At 36.6% G+C, this 23,334-nt stretch overlaps 1 protein-coding gene across 10 annotated transcripts in view; it reads right to left on the bottom strand.

Moving 5' to 3' along the window:
* The window catches only part of WDFY3 (WD repeat and FYVE domain containing 3), a 290,160-nt gene that overhangs the window by 129,998 nt on the left and 136,828 nt on the right, over positions 1–23,334 (bottom strand). For 9 of the 10 annotated variants that reach the window (XM_049630812.1, XM_049630814.1, XM_049630815.1 and 6 more), the window contains 5 exons: positions 20,318–20,785; positions 19,235–19,336; positions 16,966–17,159; positions 4,181–4,638; positions 2,681–2,764 (listed from right to left, as the gene is read on the bottom strand). In XM_049630812.1, coding sequence (XP_049486769.1) covers positions 2,681–2,764; positions 4,181–4,638; positions 16,966–17,159; positions 19,235–19,336; positions 20,318–20,785 — 1,306 coding nt within the window. The remainder of the gene's footprint in view (positions 1–2,680; positions 2,765–4,180; positions 4,639–16,965; positions 17,160–19,234; positions 19,337–20,317; positions 20,786–23,334) is intronic. The other variant, XM_049630817.1, reaches the window with a different exon arrangement.

Genomic DNA, 23,334 nt, shown 5'->3' on the forward strand with positions numbered 1-23,334 from the left:
TTCATTCTTCTCAAACTGGGAAAATACTGTAAACACTGCTAAATCTAAAACATGGTATTTATTAAGTAAAATTAGGCCTATTTTAACAGGCATTATATAATATTATTAATACTTATTTAGCGACTTAGGTATCACCACAGGTATTATCATTTTTAAAATTTAGATATGCTAGTAAGTTTATTAAACGGATAATCTCAAGCAAGACCTACTCATTTACAAACGTAGGCTAAAACAACATTTCAAAATTTAGTTAATTTTTATGCTGCCATTACTTTTAAAACTTAGAAAAATTGCTACTAAATATTTCAATCTAAATTTTCATATATATTTAAAATTTACCTACCTCTTTGGGGAATATATTCTTGAATATTTAAATTCTGAATATGCTTTGCCTTAATTACCATCAAGTGTGTATAGACACTGAGTAACAGATACCATGTTTGAATAATAACTAGTACTCGCCACCTTTTTCTCCCCTGCAGATATATTATAGAAAACCTTGGTTTTTATTTTGTATTTTGTTTTCGTCTCCTTCCTCTAACTGTGATTAAATATCGTTCAGCTATAATTCTGTTCCATTATTCTTTCTGAATAATGAATACTAATGAAAAATGTTATGAGTTTTGGTTTTCTAAATACTATAAGGTTTCTTAGGCATTCCCCCCCCCACCAATTCTTAAAAAAAAGAGAAGAATCTCCAGCATTTTACATACCAGACAAGAATCACAAACTCAAAACTTCCTTCGTGTCTGAATATTCCAATAAGCCATAAAAACTAATACGTCGTTGGTTTCTCCCTTGGCCAACAAAAACAACATATTTTGCCACAAGAAGAAATGCCATGAGCTGATGTAATTTGTTGAGATGTTCTAGAGATATTCTAATTTCAAAAGTTACCATATCTGCATGTGAAAATAAAAGCACTGTTTTATTAGCTCATGATTCTTATCACTGAGCAAAATCTATGTAACCTGACCAGAATGGCAACCTGAAAATGTCAACACTGACCTTACTATTAGCATGAACAATATTGGGAACTTCCTTGGGGTAAAGCCAACCTGAGAGCCTAATTAGCATTCCCACAGAAAAGATTCAGTTAAACAGGACTGTGGATTCAGTTAAGGTTTCCCCCAAGTCAAAGATATGGCATCCTCACATGCAGCTGTGTTGAAAATGATGACAAAATATTCTTGATCTAAGCCCTTAAATAACTCTCTATGATATGGAATAAAATTTCCCTTTGTCAAATTATCATTTAAATAAAATAGTTCTGATGAATTTCCTTTCATGTGTTGCTTTAATCTATGAATTTCTATTGAAAGTATTTTATAGTTTTTGGTTAATACTAAAAAATGGTTAAATGTTTTTAAACACAGCAATTTTTATACCTTTACCCTTCAGGGAATCATAAATGTGACTTTTAAGAATGAAAACTATTTAGTAATTAAAACTATTTTTCTAATATCCAATATGTGGGATAGTGAGCACACGTGAATCTTCAAACACTAAGAATACCTTTTACTGCCTTCATTTTAGCAACAGAAGATACTGTATCAACTCAAATTGATTTTATGGTTTCTTGCATTAAAAAAAAATGTTCTTAGAACGACAAAAAAGGAATAGTTTTAAAATAGAAATACACTGAACAACACTAAATTTGTTTAAGACTATTCTGAACTCTTCTATGATTTACTGTCAGAAAATGAGCTGTAAGCTTCAGTGCAAACATAAGAGAAAAAGGAAAATACAAGTCCATATATCTGATGAATATTACTACTGAAATATATCGAAATACAGAATCTGTAATAAATACTTTTAATACAAAAACTCCACTAACATTCGAGTTTCAAATCCTGAATAATAGAGATAAAATTAATCAATAACATAGCTGAACCTCAGTATTCATTTTTAGAAAGCTACAATGGAAGAATATTAATACAAGACCAAAAGACTTGTACTTGGTTATGAGAAAAACTGGGGAAGGAAGGGTATTGGTTTCAACTGCACAGACTATGATCATTTTAAATATAGGTTGCAAATGGAATCTTAAATGGATCTTAATTGTACTCTTGTCAACCAACTGCTGGTTCTTTATATTCATAAGCTTTATATACAAGGAAGACTAGATCAGCTTAGAAACAGATATACACAGAACCAATGAAAGCAACAGCTAGGTAAGTTTTTTTATTCGTTTTTTCCAAAGGCTGGCCATGACAAGTCTCCACAACAGTATCACATTTCAACTGGTTGAACCTGATTAAGAAAACACACATTTCCTTGCCAGTGCTGTGATGTTCATTTTGGAGTAATGGTAAAAACTGAAGAATGCTTCCTAGCACCTTTAAAGTAAAAAGAAAAAGTACTCTATGTAAAGAAGCACTAAGTCCTCATTTCTAAATTAATTTTGATAAAAGATACACTGCTCTCAAGGCAAAATGTATATTTCACTCTAAATATTAGAGTCAAATGACAAAATTCTAAATGTCCCTCATATCCTCATGGCATTAACACATTTTGTGCTCATAAATATACTCAGAAGTTGACAATTCTAAAACCTAAAAAAATCTGAAAGCCAAAAAATTTTTGTACAAAGCACAATCACCACATTTACACATAATTAAGCACAGGGAAGAAAAAAAAACACACAAATAAAGATTGACTTCCATTATAAGATCAGTACCTTTTCCTGGACAAAGCTGGTGTACCCCAAGGAGAGGGGAGAGAAGACTCACTTGTCAGGCAAGGAGGGATCTGTTCTGCACGACTACAGACAACAAAACAGACAGGGTGGTTTAGAGAGGTTAGAAGAGAACACCAGGTTGGCAGTTGGTTAGTTTCACAAGAAATACCAGTAAAAGTTTAATAAGGAACACCCTCCATACTCAGCAGGAACAAGAAACAAGACTACAACACATGCACTGAGGGAAACAGAAAAGCATGCTTAAGGCAGATGCTTATCCATTAATGTTACACTTAACACATTTGTTAAACAGAGTGTCATAAGGCCTGCTTTTCACAAAGTAAACTAAAACTGAGGTACACTAACTAGGATGAGTAGAAAAGGGGAAAGAGGTTGAATCTACAAATACAAATCTCAAACAGCTTATTCCTTGAATACTACACCATACTATGTTTCTTTTTAACAATATATATGCATTTTTAAAAAGTAAAAAACTAGAAAACAGTGTTTCTTACATTACTTGTATTTTCTTATCTGAAGAGTAAGGTCTAAGAAATATTGTCAAGAAGCAAGAAACATCTCTCAGTAGATATTTCAAAGTAGATACTTCACAGTAAATGATATAAAACCTATTAGAAGCTATCCACATAGAGTTACTTGCTTTACATATGGGGCCAACATAGAAAACATTTCAGTTATCTCATGAAATAAAACTATGTTAACTTTAAAAGTGATAATGCGTGGGACAAATCAGCACCATGACCACTCTCACATTATCTTCAAGCTGAGAACGCTTTAATCACTGAAAATAACTAATTTAAGTAAAGTGGTACTCCTATGATCCACCTTAGAACCCTGGAACTCCCTCATTGTAGATATTATCACAATATATTGTAGTTGTTTATTTATGTGTCTGTGTTTTAGCTAAAGGACGGCCACGTCTAAAGGAGTCTTGTGCTTGAACTCTCAAAATAACATCGTGTGGAGCAGTTGTTTGTAAAGTACTTTTTAATGAACGAATAAGTAAAGAAATCTGATAGACTCTTGAACTATCATCGTCTCTTATGGAACTATATTCTTTTTCAAGGATCATGAAATATTGAGAGTGATTATGAATGCTGAGAATACATTCTCCGTCTGGAAATACATATAATCATAACCACTGTCTCCTGCTGATAACTAATATCTTTAAGTCCGGATATACCTAATGTTGAGAACAGAGGAGAAAGAGAACAATAGTAAATACCAGCATTAAAGTAAACTTTATAGAAACTTACTTTAAGTACATCAAGAGCTAACTGACCCTAGATTTACAAATAATACACAAATGTTCATGCTGAAAACCTTAACATCAGAGCAACAGTAATATTCGCAAATAAGTGATAAACAAGCAAATAAAAGATTCATTTTCATTTCCTTTCAAGTTAACTTATAATTCAAGCCTTAATGCTGAAGTCACACAGAGCATCCCCTTTAATTCAGAGCAGAGCAAAGCCATACCTGTCAAAAGAATCTGTAGCTACTTTGTAGAGATAAATAAAGAGTTTACTGCAGTGCCGTAAAGTGGGTGACACTGTGTCCATCGAGATTACATCTTCCTCCAAAAGTCTTTGAAATGGCTGTGTGTTTGAGGGGAAGACATTCATGGGGCTTATTTTTCTTAGGTCTGAGAAGCAGCCAAGAAATCGAACAGCATCTGCCAACTTCTCATACTGAATCTCTGTTTTGAAGAAATGAGAGTTGGCTGGCTCATAGCGCATTGCTGCAGTCAATGTGCAAAACACAGTGTGGAGAAGTTCAAACACTTGATTCTGGTTCACTTTCTCCCAGCCATTCTTGGGTGGTGAGCTCAAAGACCTTTCCATGGCAACAAGCAAGGATGTAATGTACACAAATCCTCCAACTTTCCTAAAAACTGTTCTTGAACGATGGCTTTCTCGAAGGACTGATAGGAGGGCCTACAAGGGATGAAAAAAACAAAACCCCTTATAATTCAAATTAAAGCAAAATACATGAATGTCAAAAGGGAACATGATTTCTATGAACATACAATAGTAATGTTTTTGTCATTTCCCATTAACCAGCCCTATAATGCATGTCAAATATTTTACTAATTAAAAAATACCATTTTACACAAAAATAGACACATAGATCAATGGAACAAAATAGAGAACTTAGAAACAAACCCACACTTATATGGTCAATTAATCTACAACAAAGGAGGCAAAAATATACAATAGGGAAAATAAACAGTCTCGTCAACAAATGGTGCCAGGAAAACTGGACAGCAAACTGCAAAAGAATGAAAGTGTACCACTTTCTTACACTGTACACAAAAATAAACTCAAAATAGATTAAAGACCTACTTTTGAGATCTGAGACCATAAAACCAAAACAAAAAAAAAAAAAACACAGGCAGTGATTTCTCTGACATCAGCTGTATAAACATTTTTCTAGACATGTCTGCTAAGGCAAGGGAAACAAAAAGTAAAAATTAAACTATAGGGACCATATCAAAATAAAAAGCTTTTGCACAGCAAAAGAAACCATCAATAAAACAAAAAAGACAACCTACTGAACGGGAAAAGATATTTGCAAATGATTATCTGATAAGGGGTTAATATCCAAAATATATAAAGAACTAAACAACACCAAACCAAAAAATGCAATGTAAAAACGGGCAGAAGACATAAACAGACATTTTTCCAAAGAAGACACACAGATGGCAAACAGACACACGAAAAGATATTCAACATCACTAATCATCAGAGGAGAGCCAAGATGGCAGAACAGCATGGAAGTTTTTTTGCATCTCTCATTGCTGAAATGCAGCCAGATCAATGCTAAACCATCCTGCACATCTGGAAAAGTGATCTGAGGATTCACACAACAATCTGCACAACCTGAACCACAGAACTCGGCAGGTACACAGCGCGGAGAGGTGAACTGGGAGAGAGAAAAGCCGAGGAGGGCAGGGAGCTGTTTCTGCTTCCGGAGAGAGGTTGGAGATGGGGAAGAGTATGGGAAAAGCACCTCCCCTCCAAAGCAGCTGGAGAGAAAGTGGAAAGTGGAAACAGCTTCAGGGACTGACAAAAAAAGGGAGAAAGGAGAGGGTTTAAATTCCATCAAGACTTTATAAACAGGAGGAGTGCAGAGTCTGAGGCTCCAAAGCTTGATACCCGGTGGTGCTCTAGTGAGAAGGGCAAATCCCTAAGAGCAGAGAGCGAGGTCCAAGGGGTCCACGGGCCACAAGGGGAGTGGTGGTTCCTCTGCGGGGAGGACATTTGGTAGAGGCTGTGCGGCCACCCCACAGGCAAAGGTACCAGCAGGCCCCGGAGAAAAACCACATTCGCTGGTGTTGGAACAAGGACGTTAAGGGGGAAGCCTGGTGCTAGATGTGTGTTGTCATTTTCCATAAACCCTGAAATGCTGCTGCTACAAGACTGCACAAACTTTTTCTGAGGCGGATTGGCACCGAGCCAACAGTCTCTGGGCACTGGCAGAAGCACAATCTTGTAAATGTTCCTGGAGTCGGGCCACACTCGCCCATTGCTCAGCAAGACCCTCCTCCAGAGAATCTGAGTGGGTCAAAGCCGCAATTCCTCAGAGGAGAGGGGTTGGAGGGGGAGCCAACATGGCAGAGAAGTAGGGGGATCCGAAGGTCCCCTGTCTCTCAAACAAAGCCGTCTTGAGGCCAAAGGACTTCGAACCCCAAGAGTCTGGGAAGAAGAGGCAGAGTTGCTTCCAGGGACCCACCGGGACAACCTGACAGGCCATAGGTGGAGCACTTCAAGGATCAGACAGCATAACCACAGTGGAGGCGGTACTTGCCTACATCATACCATGCCCCTTGGCGCCTGGTAACTACATACCTACTAGAGTGGGATTAACGCTGATGAACCAGATAGCCCTTGCTCCAGACAAGCTCTGTTGCATTGCCTGGTTTAATTCTTGGACAATTCTTACTATATAGATACATTCATCCTTTTCTTCTTACTTCTTCCCTCCTCTAGTCTGGTTACTCTGCTTATTGGTCTGTTTAAGCAGACATATTTAATCCATTCTCTTGATACATGTTCTATACCTCCTTCCTTATTTTCCTTTCTCTCTCTCTAGATTAAGGCTATAGTTTCTATGCCTGGTCAATTTTTATTTTTTCTTTTTCCCCACCCTGTTGTTTCTCTCTTTGTATGGGATAATGCCTCTTCCATCAGCAATGCCTCCACCCTGTTGTCTACTGGTAGCTGGCGTTTCTGGCTTTTTGTTTTTGGGTTTTTTGTGTTTGTGTGTTTTCGTTTTCTGTTTGTTTTTTGTTTATTTGTCTGTTTGTTTTCCTTTCCAGGGCTACTTCGACAATCAAAGTACACCTGGTGGAGGGTCCAAAACATCACTACGAGTAGGGAAATAAAGTAACCAAACTCACAATAACAGTAAGTAACTCCAAAAAACACCTCCTGAAGGGCCAGGCCCTAGACAGTGTACGGCCCCTCTTTAATGTAGTAGTGCTTGTAGAAGCAGGGCACATAATAAGCTTTTAAGACACATAAGGGACAGAAAACTAGCCAAAATGATGAAACGGAAGAATTCTCAAAAGAAATTCCAGGAAGAAATGACAGCTAAAGAACTGATCAAAACAAATAGAAACAGTATAACTGAATAAGAATTTAGAAAAAATAGTCATAAGATTAATTGCTGGGCTAGAAAAAAGCATACAAAGACAGAAGAGAATCTATTGCTGCAGAGATCAAGGAACTGAAAAATAGTCGTGAATTAAAAAGTGCTGTAAATGGGGTGTAAAATAAACTGGAGGCAGTGACAGTGAGAATTGAACAGGCAGAGGGGAGAATAGGTGAATTAGAAGATAAAATTATGGAAAAAGAGGAAGCTGAGAAAAAGAGAGATAAAAAAATTCTGTATCACAATGGGAGAATTAGAGAACTAAGTGATTCCATGAAATGCAACAATATCTGTATCATAGGAGTTCCAGAAGAAGAAGAAGAGAGAGAAAAGGGGCTGAAAGTGTGCTTGAACAAATCATAGCTGAAAACTTCCCTGATCTGGGGAAGGAACAGACAATGAAATCCAGGAAGCACAGAGAACTCCCTTCAGAGGTAACTTGAATCGATCTTCTGCATGATGTTATCATAGTGAAACTGGCAAAATACAAGGATAGAGAGAGAATTCTGAAAGCAGCTAGGGATAAATGGGCCTTAACATACAAGGGTAGACACATAAGGATAGCAGCAGACCTATCTACTAAAACTTGGCAGGCCAAAAAGGAGGAGCAGGAAACTTTCAATGTGATGAACAGGAAAAATATGCAGCCAAGAATCCTTTATCCAGTAAACTTGTCATTCAGAATAGAATGAGATATAAAGGTTTTCCCAAACAAACAAAAACTGAAGGAATTCATCACCACTAAACCAGCCCTATAAGAGATTCTAAGGGGGATCCTGTGAGACAAAGTACCAGAGACATTGCTACAAGCATGAAACCTACAGACAACACAATGACTCTAAACCCGTATCTCTCAGTAATAACACTGAATGTAAATGGACTAAAAGTTCCAATCAAAAGACACAGGGTATTAAAATGGATAAAAAAACAAAATCCATCTATTTGCTGTCTACAAGAGATCCATTTTAAAACTGAGGATACCTTCAGATTGAAAGTGAGGGGATGGAGAACCATATATCATGCTACCGGAGGTCAAAAGAAAGCTGGAGTAGCCATACTTATATCAGACAAACTAGATTTTAAACTAATTTTACACTAGATTTTAAAATAATTATGGGGTCTATCCATCAAGAAGTGCCAACACTTATAAATGTCTATGCACCGAATTCGGCAGCACCCAAATATATAAAACAATCAATCACAAACATAAGCAGTCTTATTGGTAAGAATGTGGTAATTGCAGGGGACTTTAATACTCACAACAACAGACAGATCATCTAGACAGAAAATCAATAAAGAAACAATGGCCCTGAATGATACACTGGACCAGATGAACTTGACAGATATATTTAGAACTTTCCATTCTAAAGCAGAATATACATTCTCCTTGAGTGCACATGGAACATTCTCCAAGATAGATCACATACTGGGTCACAAAACCTCAATAAATATATAAGAAGTGATATCATACTATGCACACTTAAGGATCACAGTGCTATGAAACTTGAAATCCAACACAGGAAAAAGTTTGGAAAACCTTCAAATGCATGAAGGTTAAAGAACATCTTACTAAAGAACAAATGGGTCAACCAGGCAATTAAGGAAGAAATTAAAAAATATATGGAAACAATTGAAAATGAAAACACAACAATCCAAACCCTTTGGGATGCAGCAAAAGCAGTCCTAAGAGGAAAATACATTGCAATCCAGGCCTACCTCAAGAAAAAGAAAAATTCCAAATACAAAATCTAATGGAACACCTAAAGGAACTAGAAGAACAACAAATGCCAAACCCAGCAGAAAAAGAGAAATAATAAAGAGCAGAAAAAAACAATATAGAATCCAAACAAATAGTAGAACAGATCAATGAAACCAAGAGTTGGTTTTTTTGGAAAAATAAACAAAATTGATAAACCCCCAGCCAGACTTCTCAAAAAGAGAGAGGACACAAATAGATAAAATCACAAATGAAAATGGATTTATCACAACCAATCCCTCAGAAATACAAGCAATTATCATAGAATACTATGAAAAATTATATGCTAACAAACTGGACAACCTGGAAGAAATGGACAATTTCCTAGACACCCACATACTACCAAAACTCAAACGGGAAGAAATAGAAAATTTGAATAGATCCATAACTCGTAAAGAAATTGCATCAGTTATCAAAAATGTCCCAACAAATAAGAGCCCTGGACCAGATGGTTTCCCTGGGGAATTCAACAGATATTTAAAGCAGAATTAATACCTATCCCTTTTCAAGCTGTTCCAAAAAAACGGAAGGAAAACTTCCAGATTCATTCTATGAAGCCAGCATTACCTTGATTCCCAAACCAGAAAGAGACCCCACTAAAAGGAGAATTACAGGCCAATATTCCTGATGAACATGGATGCAAAAATTCTCAACGAGATATTAACAAATCGAATTCAACAGCATATAACAAGAACTATTCACCATGATCAAGTGGGATTCATTCCTGGATTGCAGGGCTGGCTCAATATTAGCAAATCAATCACTGTGATACATCACATTAATAAAAGAAAGGAAAAGAACCATATGATCCTCTCAATAGATGGAGAAAAAGCATCTGACAAAATATAGCATCCTTTCCTAATAAAAACCATTAAGAAAGTTGGGATAGAAGGACATACCTAAACATCATAAAAGCCATACATGAAAAGCCCACAGCTAATATCATTCTCAATGGGGAAAAACTGAGAGCTTTCCCCCTGAGATCAGGAACATGACAGGGATGTCCACTCTCACCACTGTTGTTTAACATAGGGTTGGAAGACCTAGCATCAGCAATCAGACAACAAAATAAAATAAAAGGCATCAAAATTGGCAAAGAAGAAGTCAAACTTTGACTTTTTGCAGATGACATGATACTCTACATGGAAAATCCGAAAGACTCCACCAAAAGACTGCTAGAACTGATACATGAATTCAGCAAAGTCGCATGGTACAAAATCAATGTACAGGAATCAGTTGCATTTTTATACCAATAATGAAGCAACAGAAAGAGAATTAATGACACTGATCCCATTTACAATTGTACCGAGAACCATAAAATAAAGGAATAAACCTAACCAAAGATGTAGAAGATCTGCATGCTGAAAATTATAGAAAGCTTATGAAGGAAACTGAAGAAGACACAAAGAAATGGAAAAACATTCCATGCTCATGGATTAAAATGTCAATAGTACACAAAGCAATCTACACATTCAGTCCAATCCCAATAAAAAATTGCACTGGCATTCTTCTCAAAGCTAGAACAAACCATCCTTAAAATTTGTATGGAACCACAAAAGACCCTGAACAGCCAAAGTAATATTGAAGAAGAAAACCAAAGTGGGAGGTATCACAATCCCAGACTTTAGCCTCTACTACAAAGCTGTAATCATCAAGGCAGTATGGTATTGGCACAAAAACAGACACATAGACCAATGGAATAGAACAGAGAAACCAGAATTAGACCCACAAATGTATGGCCAACTAATCTTTGACAAAGCAGGAAAGAGTATCCGATGGAAAAAAGACAGTCTCTTTAACAAATGGTGCTGGGAGAACTGGACAGCAACATGCAGAACAATGAAACTAGACCACTTTCTTACACCGTACACAAAAATAAACTCTAAATGGGTGAAAGACCTGAATGTGAGACAAGAAATCATCAAAACCCTAGAGGAGAAAGCAGGTAATAACCTCTTTGACCTCAGCTGCAGCAATTTTTTGCTATACACATCTACAAAGGCAAGGAACTAAAAGCAAGAATGATCTCATCATTGGGACCTTATCAAAATTAAAAGCTTCTGCACTGCAAGGAACCAATCAACAAAACTAAAAGGCAACCGATGGAATGGGAAAAGATATTTGCAAATGATATATCGGATTAAGGGCTGGTATCCAAAATCTAAAAAGAACTTACCAAACTCCACACCCAAAAAACAAATAATCCAGTGAAGAAATGGGTAAAAGACATGAACAGACACCTTTTCTAAAGAAGACACCCAGATAGCCAACAGGCACATGAAAAGATGCTCAATGTCATTCATCATCAGGGAAACAGAAATCAAAGCCATAGTGAGATACCACCTCACACCAGTCAGAGTGGCTAAAATGAACAACTCAGGAAACTACAGATGCTGGCGAGGACGTGGAGAGATGGGAACCCTCTTGCATTGTTGGTGAGAATGCAAACTGCTGCAGCTGCTCTGGAAAACAGTGTGGAGATGCCTCAAATAATTAAAAATAGAACTACCCTATGACCCAGCAATAACACTACTAGGAATTTATCCAAGGGATACAGGGGTGCTGATGCATAGGGGCACATGTACCCCAATGTTTATAGCAGCACTTGCCACAATAGTCACCTTATGGAAAGAGCCTAAATGTCCTTCAACTGATGAATGGATAAGGAAGATGTGGTTTATATATACAATGGAATACTGCTTGGCAATGAGAAAGAACAAAATCATACCATTTGCAGCAATGTGGATGGAACTGGAAGGTATTATACTGAGTGAAATAAATCAGTCAGAGAAGGACAGATATCATGTTTTCATTCTTATGTGGATCTTGAGAAACTTAACAGAATAACATGGGGGAAGGGAAGGGGAAAACAAACAGTTACACAGAGGGAGGGAGGCAAACCACAAGAGACTCTTAAATACAGAAACAAACTGAGGGTGGACAGGGCGTGAGGGAGAGGGAAAACGGGTGATGGGCATTGAGGAGGGCACTTGTTGGGATGAGCACTGGGTATTGTATGTAAGCCAATTCACTAATCATCAGGTAAATGCAAATCAAAACAACAAAATATTATCTCATACCTGTCAGAATGGCTAAAATAAAGAACACAAGAAATAACAAGTGTTGGTGAGGATGTAAAGAAAAGGGAAGACTCATGTGCTGTTGGTGGGAATACAAACTGGTGTAGCCACTGTGGAGAATAGCATGGAGGTTGCTTAAAAAATTAAAAACAGAAATACCATATGATCCAGTAACTCCATTACTGGGTATTTACAAAAAGAAAATAAAAACACTAATTAGAAAAGATGTATGTACCCTTGTGTTTACCACAGCATTATTTACAACAGCCAACATATGGGAGCAACCCAAGTGTCCATCAATAGTTGAATGGATAAATAAGATGTGGTGTGTATATATGTAATGGAATATTAGTCATAAAAAAGAAGATCTTTCATTTGCAACAACATGAATGGATCTAAAGGGTATAACGCTAAGTGAAATAAGTTAGAGAAAGACAAATACCATAATTCATGGAATTTAAGAAAGCAAGCAAACAAACAAGAAAAAAAAAGACACAACAAAAAGAGACTCAAATAGAATAAACTGGTAGTTGCCAGAGGGGAGGTGGGGGGGTGGGGGGGGGGGGATGGGTGAAACGGGTGAAAAGAATTAAGACTACACTTATAGTGATGAGCACTGAGTAATGTATAGAATTGTTGAATCATTATATTGTACACCTGAAACTAATTTAACACTGTGTATTAATTACACTTCAATTAAGAGATGTATTAAAGGCAAGAGATACTTTTAGGAAACACTGTCACATATTTCTTTTGATAGAATAAGGCTACATCCAAATCCTGATGGAAAAGTTTTCCTATGTCTTTGATGGATAATGATGTCAGTAAATTCAGTGATATTTACAAAGTAATTGTATTAAATAAATAAAATACACATTCTAGTATAATTTTACACAATCACGAACATTTATAACTGTGTATGTATGCAAACTGATTTATTCTAGAAAGGATCAGAAATCAGGGCAGCCAAGACCGGAAGTATTTGAACTCATATAAAGTGACCATATCCTGATACTTTGGAAAGAGGAGTCACTTCAAAGGGCTTATTAGACAGACTCTCCTGCAAAGTGAATTAGAGTCTGATAGCTGAAAGCATGCTCTTGCCCAGAATAGCTCTAAGTACTGTGAAATAAAACCTGAAGGTCAAACAAGTAAAACAATCTTTTAGAACTATTTTTCTCTGAACTGCCACACTTTTTAACTTAGTTTAATATTAAAAATAACACATTATAAAACTGCCTAACATTTTGTTATGTACAAGACACTTCTTTCAGTTGTGTACTATCTTATTTAAACCTCTCCATAATGCTGTGTGCTAGGCACTATTACTATCCAGTTAAAATTTGGTTCAACACGGTTAAATAACTTGCCAAAAATTTTACAACTTACACAATGGCAATGAGGGGATATAAACCCAGGTGCAATGATGCCCCTACTCGTGCACCTAACCATGCCACTTACTGCCTCAAACAACAATCTGAAATCTGTGCTGACACATGGGCTCCTTTTCACTCTGTTTCAGCCGCTGGAACACCATGGATATTTAATACTACCTAACACGCAGTTTACAACCTTTCCAATCATTATTCTTGAAAAGGTCATTTTATTAAAATGTTTCCCATTTCTAATGGTATTTGAAGAAGAGAAATGGTAAATATTAATACATATAATTACTCTTTCAAAATATACTACAGAAATTATATATAACTATGCCTTAATTATTTTAAAATATACAATCTGTATATATAAAATTCTAAAGTACAATGTATTCCTTCCATTATTCTGCCAATAAATTTCCATTATAATAGGATCTGATAGTATAGTTTCCACACCTTGTCAAATTTAATAAACTGTACTTACACTTGCAATATCAACTCATATGACCATAATATTTTGTAACTTTTTTTATTTTTAAACATTTTATAATCTAGCCTGGAGATTAAATGCTAAAGTCAGAATGCTCGGGTTGAAATTCTGACTCCAATGTTACAAAATGTTTTACTACAGTCAGCCACTTAATCTTTCTGTGCCTGGGTTTTCGCTTGTATAAGGGTAGTAACGATAACTTTCTCCACAGGAAGTACCTGCAAAGCGTTAACAAAGTGCCTGATATAAGCCCATGACCGTCATCATCTTTAAAAACACACTGGGGAAACAGTACAAGTATTATTGTATATAGAAGGAAGGGTGAGTTCAGAGGTAAAGTAATATTCAGAAAACTGTATCACAGGTTAGAATTAGGCTTAAGCGTTAGAAAAACAATTGACTGAGTTCAAAAGTCCTCAGTCCAGTGGTCTGTATCACATACTTCTGGATAAGTTCATCTCCTACTACCTCAAAACTGGTACTCTCCTGGCACTCTGACATCATCACAGCATAATCTCAGTATTTGAAAATTTTCAAATACTGCTAATAATCTAATATGCTGCTGAAGTCAATAATTAATGGTAAGGAGCAAACCCTAAAGATAAAATGAAATGTTGATGGTAGGTGGTTGTTAGACACAATCATCAGCTATATATGAATCTGCAATAAACATAATGCATATAATTCAAATTTGTGCACTGACAGAATCATAAAATACTACATACAGAATTTTGGGTTTCTGCCCCAATAATTACAAATTAAATCAATAGGTCTGTGGTTGTGTCAGCTGAACAGAGGCACCAAGAGGCAGTTCTGAATGCAGCGAAAATGGGAATTGAAATCGAGGTCCCCCAATCCTCCTCACCCCACACTCCCTCCTGTCCTCAAAGCAGTGGAATGTTAGAGCCAGCTCATACTGGCTCTTGAAAGGCAAGTGTTATATTTTTGGAATTTTATGTGCTAGTTGTTAAAACATAGCCATAATTAAAAATTAAGGTCTATAACTTACAACTAAATAAATTATTTAATTAATTTATTTAAATATTTTTATTTATTTTTGAGACAGAGAGAGATAGAGCATGAACAGGGGAGGGGCAGAGAGAGAGGGAGACACAGAATCCGAAGCAGGCTCCAGACTCTGAGCTGTCAGCACAGAGCCTGATGCGGGGCTCGAACCCACAGACTGTGAGATCATGACCTGAGCTGAAGTCAGACACTTAACCAACTGAGCCACCCAGGCGCCCCTAATAAATTATTTTAAAAACAAACTAAAAGTAAATACTCAAAACTCCTCACTTCCTACTTATTTTCTATATTTTACTATTACCTGTACTCTTTTTTTAATTTATTTATTAAAAAAAATTTTTTTTTGGAGTGTTTATTTTTGAGAGAGAGAGAGAGAGAGAGAGAGAGAGAGAGAGAGACAGAGCATGAGCGGGAGAGGGGCAGAGAGAGAGGGAGACACTGAATCCGAAGCAGGCTCCAGGCTCCGAGCTGTCAGCATAGAGCCTGATGCGGGGCTCGAACTCACGAGCCGTGAGATCATGACCTGAACCGAAGTCGAACGCTCAACCGACTGAGCCAGCCAGGCGCCCCTTTATTTTTTTAATGTTTATTTGTTTATTTTTGAGACAGCAAGAGACAATAAGGTGCCGTGGGGGTGTGTAGAAGGGTCAGAGAGAGGGAGAAAGAGAATCCCAAGCAGGCTCCAAGCTGTCACACACAGCCCAACACAGCGACTGATGTCCCAAACTGTGAGATTGTGACCTGAGCCAAAATCAAGAGTCAGACACTTAACTGACTGAGCTACCCAGGTGCCCCTATTACCTGTATTCTTAAGATACTTTACAATGGGGTGCTATTGTGTGTCTCTTCCCAATCCACATTCAGTAACACATTAATTGCCTGAAACAGGTCACCGTGGCAGTAGTCACATCATGGAAGTCAATAAATGCGACACATTAGGATCACCCCCCTCAACCCTGCTCCAGTCTAAGAGTTATTACCATTTACCAGAACAACGCTGCCTTAAAGTTACAGGTCAGCTACTTACTTCTTGGTAACTCTATCTACTAATGTTTTACAAACCCAATTAAAAAGGTACCAAGAAAGAAGGAAAACGTTATGTTTAAAAAGCTGACCACCTTAACATCTTTTGAAGGCACTTATTTTTTTCTAAACAATCCTTTCTGACATACAAATGTTCCTAAATATTGACACATGTGTAAATTCCTTCTTGTCTGTGAGTTGTGCTCAGATTAATTGTGTTTTAAAATAAAATGCATAGTGGTGCTTGGGTGGCTCAGTTGGTTGAGCATCTGACTCCTGAGGTCATGCTCTCACAGTCGTGGGATAGAGCCCTGCGTTGGGCTCAGTGCTGACAGTGCAGAGCCTGCTTCAGATTCTCACTCTCTCCCTCTCTGTCCCTTCCCTGCTTGCTCTGGCATGCACACTCTCTCGCTCTCAAAAAAAATTAATAAACGTTAAAAATATTTTTTTAATAAAATAAAATTCATTTTCAAAACAACTATCAAAACAGGATGAAATGTACACAGCACAAAGAAAAAAATAAAAACTTATTCCTGAGAAATTCATTGCATAAAGCAAAAGTTAATGAAGGAAATATATGATTCTAGAAGGTAGGTATACGACCTGTGAGGTCTGTGCCAGGAATGGGGGAAGGGTGTGAGGAAAGGATGTCAGAGGGGAAGGAGACAGAATCCTGAGGACCCTGGAGGCCAGAGAAGATACTGGCTTTTCTTCTACGGCTATGATTTTGGCATATTATTAGACTTGAAGAAAAACTACAGGAATAGCTTAGGATAGTTTTAAGTTATTAAAAAATAACCACAGATTTTAACAGTAAAAGAACAGTAAGAATAGTAACAACACGTTATTCAACTTACCCTTAAAATGTCGGTCTTCAACTGCAATTCTGTCGGTGGGGCTGAGTGCATTAACCCCAGGAGAGTGCCCATGTCATCCTCCCCGTTTGGGGACAGCACCAACTGCTGGATAATCATCAGGGCATGCTGCCGGCACTGAGGGTACTTCACGATATTATGTGCACATCTCGCACCTCCAAATTCCCGGAAAATTCCTTGAAAGAGAAAAAAGAACAACATGGGCTAACTTAAAACATTCTAAGACAAAACAGATGAATTAAAATTTGATCTTTTTGTAGGAAGAGTAACTCAAAAGAATGCAAATAAGATGCACCCAACCATTTCCCCTTTTAAATTACAACACAAAACTGCACCGTGGGATGTCAGCAAAGGCATAACCAAATCCTCTCTAGATGTCTTTAATGCAAGAATAACACCCTAAGTTCACCATGTTCACATTCTCCAAATCTAGAACATACAGAAATTCCACAGGTAGCCTCCAACGAGACCCAATATTTTTATGTAAAGGCTTTAAGCTGAACAATAATGGAAATCAATTTGTGTAAAAAGCTCTCATAGGAACAATAGCCCAAATAAATGAGATTTAAACTGAATGAGACATTCAAAATAGTAGCAAGAAAGAAATGGAATAAATTATTCTACAATGAGTAACATTGCAAGGAACCAAACTTTTCAGGTAAGTCGAGCACACGAATAAAAAAAGACAAACTCTATAATAAAAAGCAATCACTGTACTGCTCCAAAGCCTTGTAGATTGATTCTTCACCCCTGTTATACAGATGAGGAAATGAGACATACAAAAGTTAAGTAACATGGCCAAGTTCACACAGCTAGCAAGTGTCAGAACAGGATTGATACCTAAAATAGCCCAGCTTTAAAGCTTTATGCTTTTAGAGTAGCTGGTATATGCCACTATTACAATAACTTATATCAAACAGTTTAGTATTATTTGGTTATATGTTTGGTCCCCATTAAACTTGGGATTTCCTCCAAGTCTGTATTTTTATAAATGTTTCCTGAGTGAAAAGATGTCAGTGTATTTTGCTGTAGCAGCCACTGTCCTCTCAACTTAATGACTTTCTCTTTGCAAACTTTGTAAGAAGTGAGTGTTAAAGTCATGTGCTGAGGTTTAACACACGGAAAGCCATGTATTTACTTCCAGGTGGCCAGTTAGTCCTCATTACATAATCATAATGGCTATTATTTTCTGAACACTTAACTGTGAGCAAAGCACTACGTGCCCAAGATCACATAGCTAGTAATATCGTTCTTAAATTACCTACTGAATTCATTCAACTCTGTTTTGGCATTTGCCAAAACTGTATTTAAGTAATGACATATAATTATATGTTTACATCTTTTTCTATCCGGTGGTAATTCCTTCAGGGCAAGATCATCTTTGTATCTCTAACACTTAGCATGGTGCCAGGGACACACGATATATTTTAAATATGTTGAATATTGAGTTCCTTTGCATACTCAGGCAAATAGACATGCGTGTGTTCACTAGCTCACTTATTTGTTCGCTCACTCATTCATCCATTTGTGGCTTCCCATAATACTTAAAATACAATTCACATTCCTTGGCATGGCCTAAAAGGCTCTCTATGATCTGAACCCAGCCTATTCATCTCGATTCATCTTCCCAATACTCTTCTCGAACCGTATTGACATTGTTGCCTGACAGATTTCTGATGTTGGCTAAAATTTCAAGTAATCTTTTTTTAAGAGCAAGAGCGGTATTTTACAAATACAAGTGGACTGTCAATGGATGGGCAGAAAAGAACTGAAGAGAAGTTGAGGCCAAAGATAAAGACTTAATAAATCCATTTTACCTGGGAGAAGCAAATTTTATTAGAGAATCACTTTTCAATACTTCCTTAAAGATTAGTAACATTATAATACTTCAAGTTGAATTACTAAAAATTAAGAAAATCATCATAGAGAGCAGATATTTTGGAAAATATTTAAGCAAAGTCATTCAACTAAGAGTATAATATGTAAATAAAAAAAAACCTATTTCAAAAACAAGGCATACTATAAACAGCAATAAAATATAAGAACATATTTTGAAATAATAATGTTACATACTTTGTCAATAGACTTATAAAGGTTGAAAGTCTTGCATTTCTACATAGGATGGAACCATCACTGAATCAATAGTTTTTTCTATAAGTGATAAGGACATTTCAGAAGCAAGAATCATTAGAGAAGACAAAATCAGAGAGAACACTCTCCGAAAGCATTTGCTAGTAGCCTGGCTAGTCACCTGCATTTGTGTTTGATCCTTGAAGCAGCACTGTCAAGGTCTCCATAACCAACAAAGCCAGGTGTTTTTGGTCTTCAACTGAACTATTATTTCTTGAGTCCCCTAGGAAAAAGGATCAAAGGTTCAAATCACAAAAGATTGTATGCTTATTTTGTTTTTGATTCAGGTTTTTGATAATTTAATTATTTCTTTAATATTCACTTTTACCACTAATGCAATTGATATAATGCAACCTTTAAAAATGATACACATGTCCACCGGCTACCAAAATAAAGTCAAAATCAGTGTTCACAGGTTTTATTTTGATGTGGCTAGAAAGTCACAACTGTCTAACAAATATTAAAAAGGAAAATGTCAACACTGGGTGATATATGAATTGCTGAGTCACTAGATCATTCACCTGAAACTGATATAACACTATATGTTAACTGGAATTCAAATAAAAACTTAAAAAAGGGGGGGATGCCAAAGTTAAATGTATTTTTCTCACAAAGGATTTCCTAATCAAAGCAGTTAACAAGAGGATGCTAGATTTTAAGGCACCAAAGAGAAAGAAAAGTTTATGAATAGTGCATCTATTCAAACTATATTAATTCAACATATTTAATACTTAAATGCCAGAAACTGCTATGCTTTTATCGGATTTATTAGAAAGGATGAAAAATATCAAATTTACGGTACCTAAATAATAATACATGTGTATATACATAACATCACTAAAAAGATATATATATATATTTTTGTTCTCTGTAATTAAAAACATTTTGAGGCACCTAAACTTTCCAAATCTTTCTCGGATCTTTTTAAATTCCCTCTTAGAAGCAGAAAGTAGCAGCCATGAGTCATGTGGACCATGTTTCCCTTAATTTTTACCGTAAATTCTTTTCTACTACAATGGCCCCTGCTCCTTCCCAATTCCCTAACAGAAGTTGAATGAACAAGTTAACCGTGTGAATTATTTGCAAGGATATCACAATGCAGATGAGTAAGTCATTAAATCTATAGCCAAATAAATGGCAAAACATGAACAAAACATGCTGCCCAAACCCTTTTATCATAAACAGTGAATGGAAAATGCTTTACCTTGTTCATTTAGTGCCTGAGTTGGATCCTTCAAGAGAGCAGCATATTTGTGCAAAAGGTTTACCATGACCTCCAGAAGGCCCACCTCCCTGAACACATCTTTAAATATGTAGTCATGTCGTGTAAACTTAAGAAGCGTCTTCATTGCAATAATGCTACAGTGGTAAGAAGAGCTAGATTTTAAGAGGATGCTAACGCTAATGAGTTCTTTACAAGGGATATAATTCAAGCTAAAAACAACAAACTCCAGCATCTCAAAGTATTTGCTTTGTACTTCTGGGAGCTTAGAAATCTTTTCTGCAAACTGTGACAGTGTGTGCTGTGACTCCAGGATGAAGTAATTGGCATTGTCAGCCATGTAAATATTTGTGATGGCATCAAGAATGATTTGGGCAAGGAAGTTGGTTTTTGCTTTTAAAAATGCATTCTGAAGAACTGCAAAGGCTTGGATGTTTCTCACACTGTGACCTAAAATGGAAAACAAGAACACAAAAGTAGGTATTATGTGACATTTTAAATCGTGGCAAACTAGTCTATTTAAACAGATCATGAATTGTAATATTTATCAACTATTTACTAAGAACACATCCCGTTTTCACAAAAAGTCTTAAATTACTTACTAATTAGCTTCAGTCATTTCATTAAAAATAACAATACTGATTAAACTTTTAATGCATCATTATGAATATTCCAATTCAAGAATAGTGTATGTTGAAACGTTAGACTGTTACAGAGAATAAAGCATGTTATGTAAGCCCAGGCTTCAGAATTTGGAAATGTGCAGGGATTTCACTTCTTACTATCTGCAAGACAGACCTGGTCTGTAAGAACAGTTACCTCTCAAGAAAAAACCTTTAGCCTGAAGCCGGAGGCCAGGGAGCAGCAAGAATGCAGGCAGGAAAACAGGGGTCTGAAAATTCTCTAAGTTCCAGTTTTCCCTTTATAATTACTACACTAGAACCTCCATAAATTTTAATTTGAAAATTTATTTTGTTTTCAAGCTAGAAGTGCAATTTCTTTACGTATATGTTTCTTAAAGCGATTTATGGCTAGCTATTAGCTATATTTTTAAACATCTGATTTTCAAACACACCAACTTAAAAAAAATCTGTATACATGGCTCTTGTGAGGCAAATTAATAAAAATAATTATACAGAAATTAACATAGAAAGTATGCGAAGCACCTGAAAACAACTGTTTGCCTCTAAAAACTGTCCCCAGCCCCACAACTATTAGAAGTATAGGTCATTTGTTAAATGACCAAAAAATTAACATAGTGTCAAGAAATTAACATAGTGCCTTAAAGAAAAAGCTGGATTTTTAAATGAAGACAAACAGGGACGCCTGGTGGCTCAGTCAGTTTCGGCTCAGGTCATGATCTCAAGGTTCGTGAATTTGAGCCCCACGTCATCAGGCTCTGTGCTGACAGTGTGGAGCCTGCTTGGGATTCTCTCTCTCTCCTTCCTCCTGTTCCTCCTCCACTTGTGCTCTTTCTCTCAAAATAAATAAATAAACTTAAAACATAAAAAAAAAAAAAAACTAAAAAGAAGATAAACACAGAACTAGAAAAACTAATCCTGGCTTGGACATTCTTTTTAGTATATATACATATATATATTTTAACGTTTATTTATTTTTGAGAGACAGAGAGTGAGCGGTGGAAGGGCAGACAGAGAGGGAGACACAAAATCAGAAGCAGGTTCCAGGTCTGAGGAGTCAGCACAGAGCCCAATGTGGGGCTTGAACTCATGGACCACGAGATCATGACCTGAGCTGAAGTTGGAAGCTCAACTGACTGAGCCATCCAGGTGCCCCCTGGCATGGACATTCTTTAAAAAATGAAAAGGACTGGAAGATTTAGTATTGTTAAGATGTCAATTCTCCCCAAGTTGATTTACATTCTAAGTATTCTCAGTCAACTCTCAGGCTCAGGCTTTTGTTTTTTGTTTTCAAAATTTGACATGATTAAATTTATATGGAGTTCAAAGGATATAGAAAAGCCAAAGTGATTTTGAAAAAGAAAAACAAAATTAGACAATTTAAAATGACTCTAAGACTTATTTTAAAGATACAGTAAAAAGAAAAAAAAGATACAGTAACCAAGAAATTATAGTTTTGGCTTAAGGACAGACACACATTGATCCATGGAGCAGAACTGAAAAAGAATCCCAGATATATGTTTGTACATGGTCTCCCCCCGCCCCCTTTTTTTTATTTTGAGAGAGAGAGGTAGAGAGAGGGGAGGGAGAGGAAGAGAGGAGGAGAGACAGAATTCCAAGCAGGCTCTATGCCATCAGCACAGAGCCCCACATGGGGCTCGATCTCACAAACCATGAGATCATGGCCTGAGCCAAAATCAAGAGTCGGACGCTTAACTGACTGAGCCACCCAGGCACCCTATACATGGTCTTTTCAACAAAAGGTCTTGGCTACCCATACTGGAAGAAAAAAACCGTATTCCCTGCCATATACAAATATTAACTTAAAATGCATCACAGATGTTCATATAAGAATCAAAATATGAAACTCCTAGAAGAAAACACAAATTTTATGGATTTTGGGTTAAGTAACATTTTTTCAATCTGAGGTCAAACCTACAAAATATTTTTTTTAATGTTTATTTATTTTTGAGAGAGAGAGAGAGAGCGAACACGTATGCACGAGCTGGGGAAGGGCAGACAGAGAGGGAGACAGAGGATCCAAAGCAGGTTCTAGGCTCCACGATGACAGCAGAGAACTCAATGTGAGGCTCAAACCCAAGAACTGTGAAATCATGACCCGAGCTAAAGTTGGACACTTCACCAACTGAGCCACCCAAGTGCCTCCCTACAAAATATTTTTAAAATGATAAACTGGACTTTATCAAAATTAAAAGTTACATTCTTCTAAAGATGCCACTAAGAAAAAAAGGCCAAGTTAAGATCGGCAAAACATACTATAACACAAAAAATACATGTATCTTATAAAAGATTTATCCGGAATATCTAAAGAACTCTTAAAATCCCAGAATGAACAAT

Source organism: Panthera uncia, chromosome B1 (genome assembly GCF_023721935.1).
Source record: "Panthera uncia isolate 11264 chromosome B1, Puncia_PCG_1.0, whole genome shotgun sequence".
NCBI classification, from domain to species: Eukaryota; Metazoa; Chordata; class Mammalia; order Carnivora; family Felidae; genus Panthera; species Panthera uncia.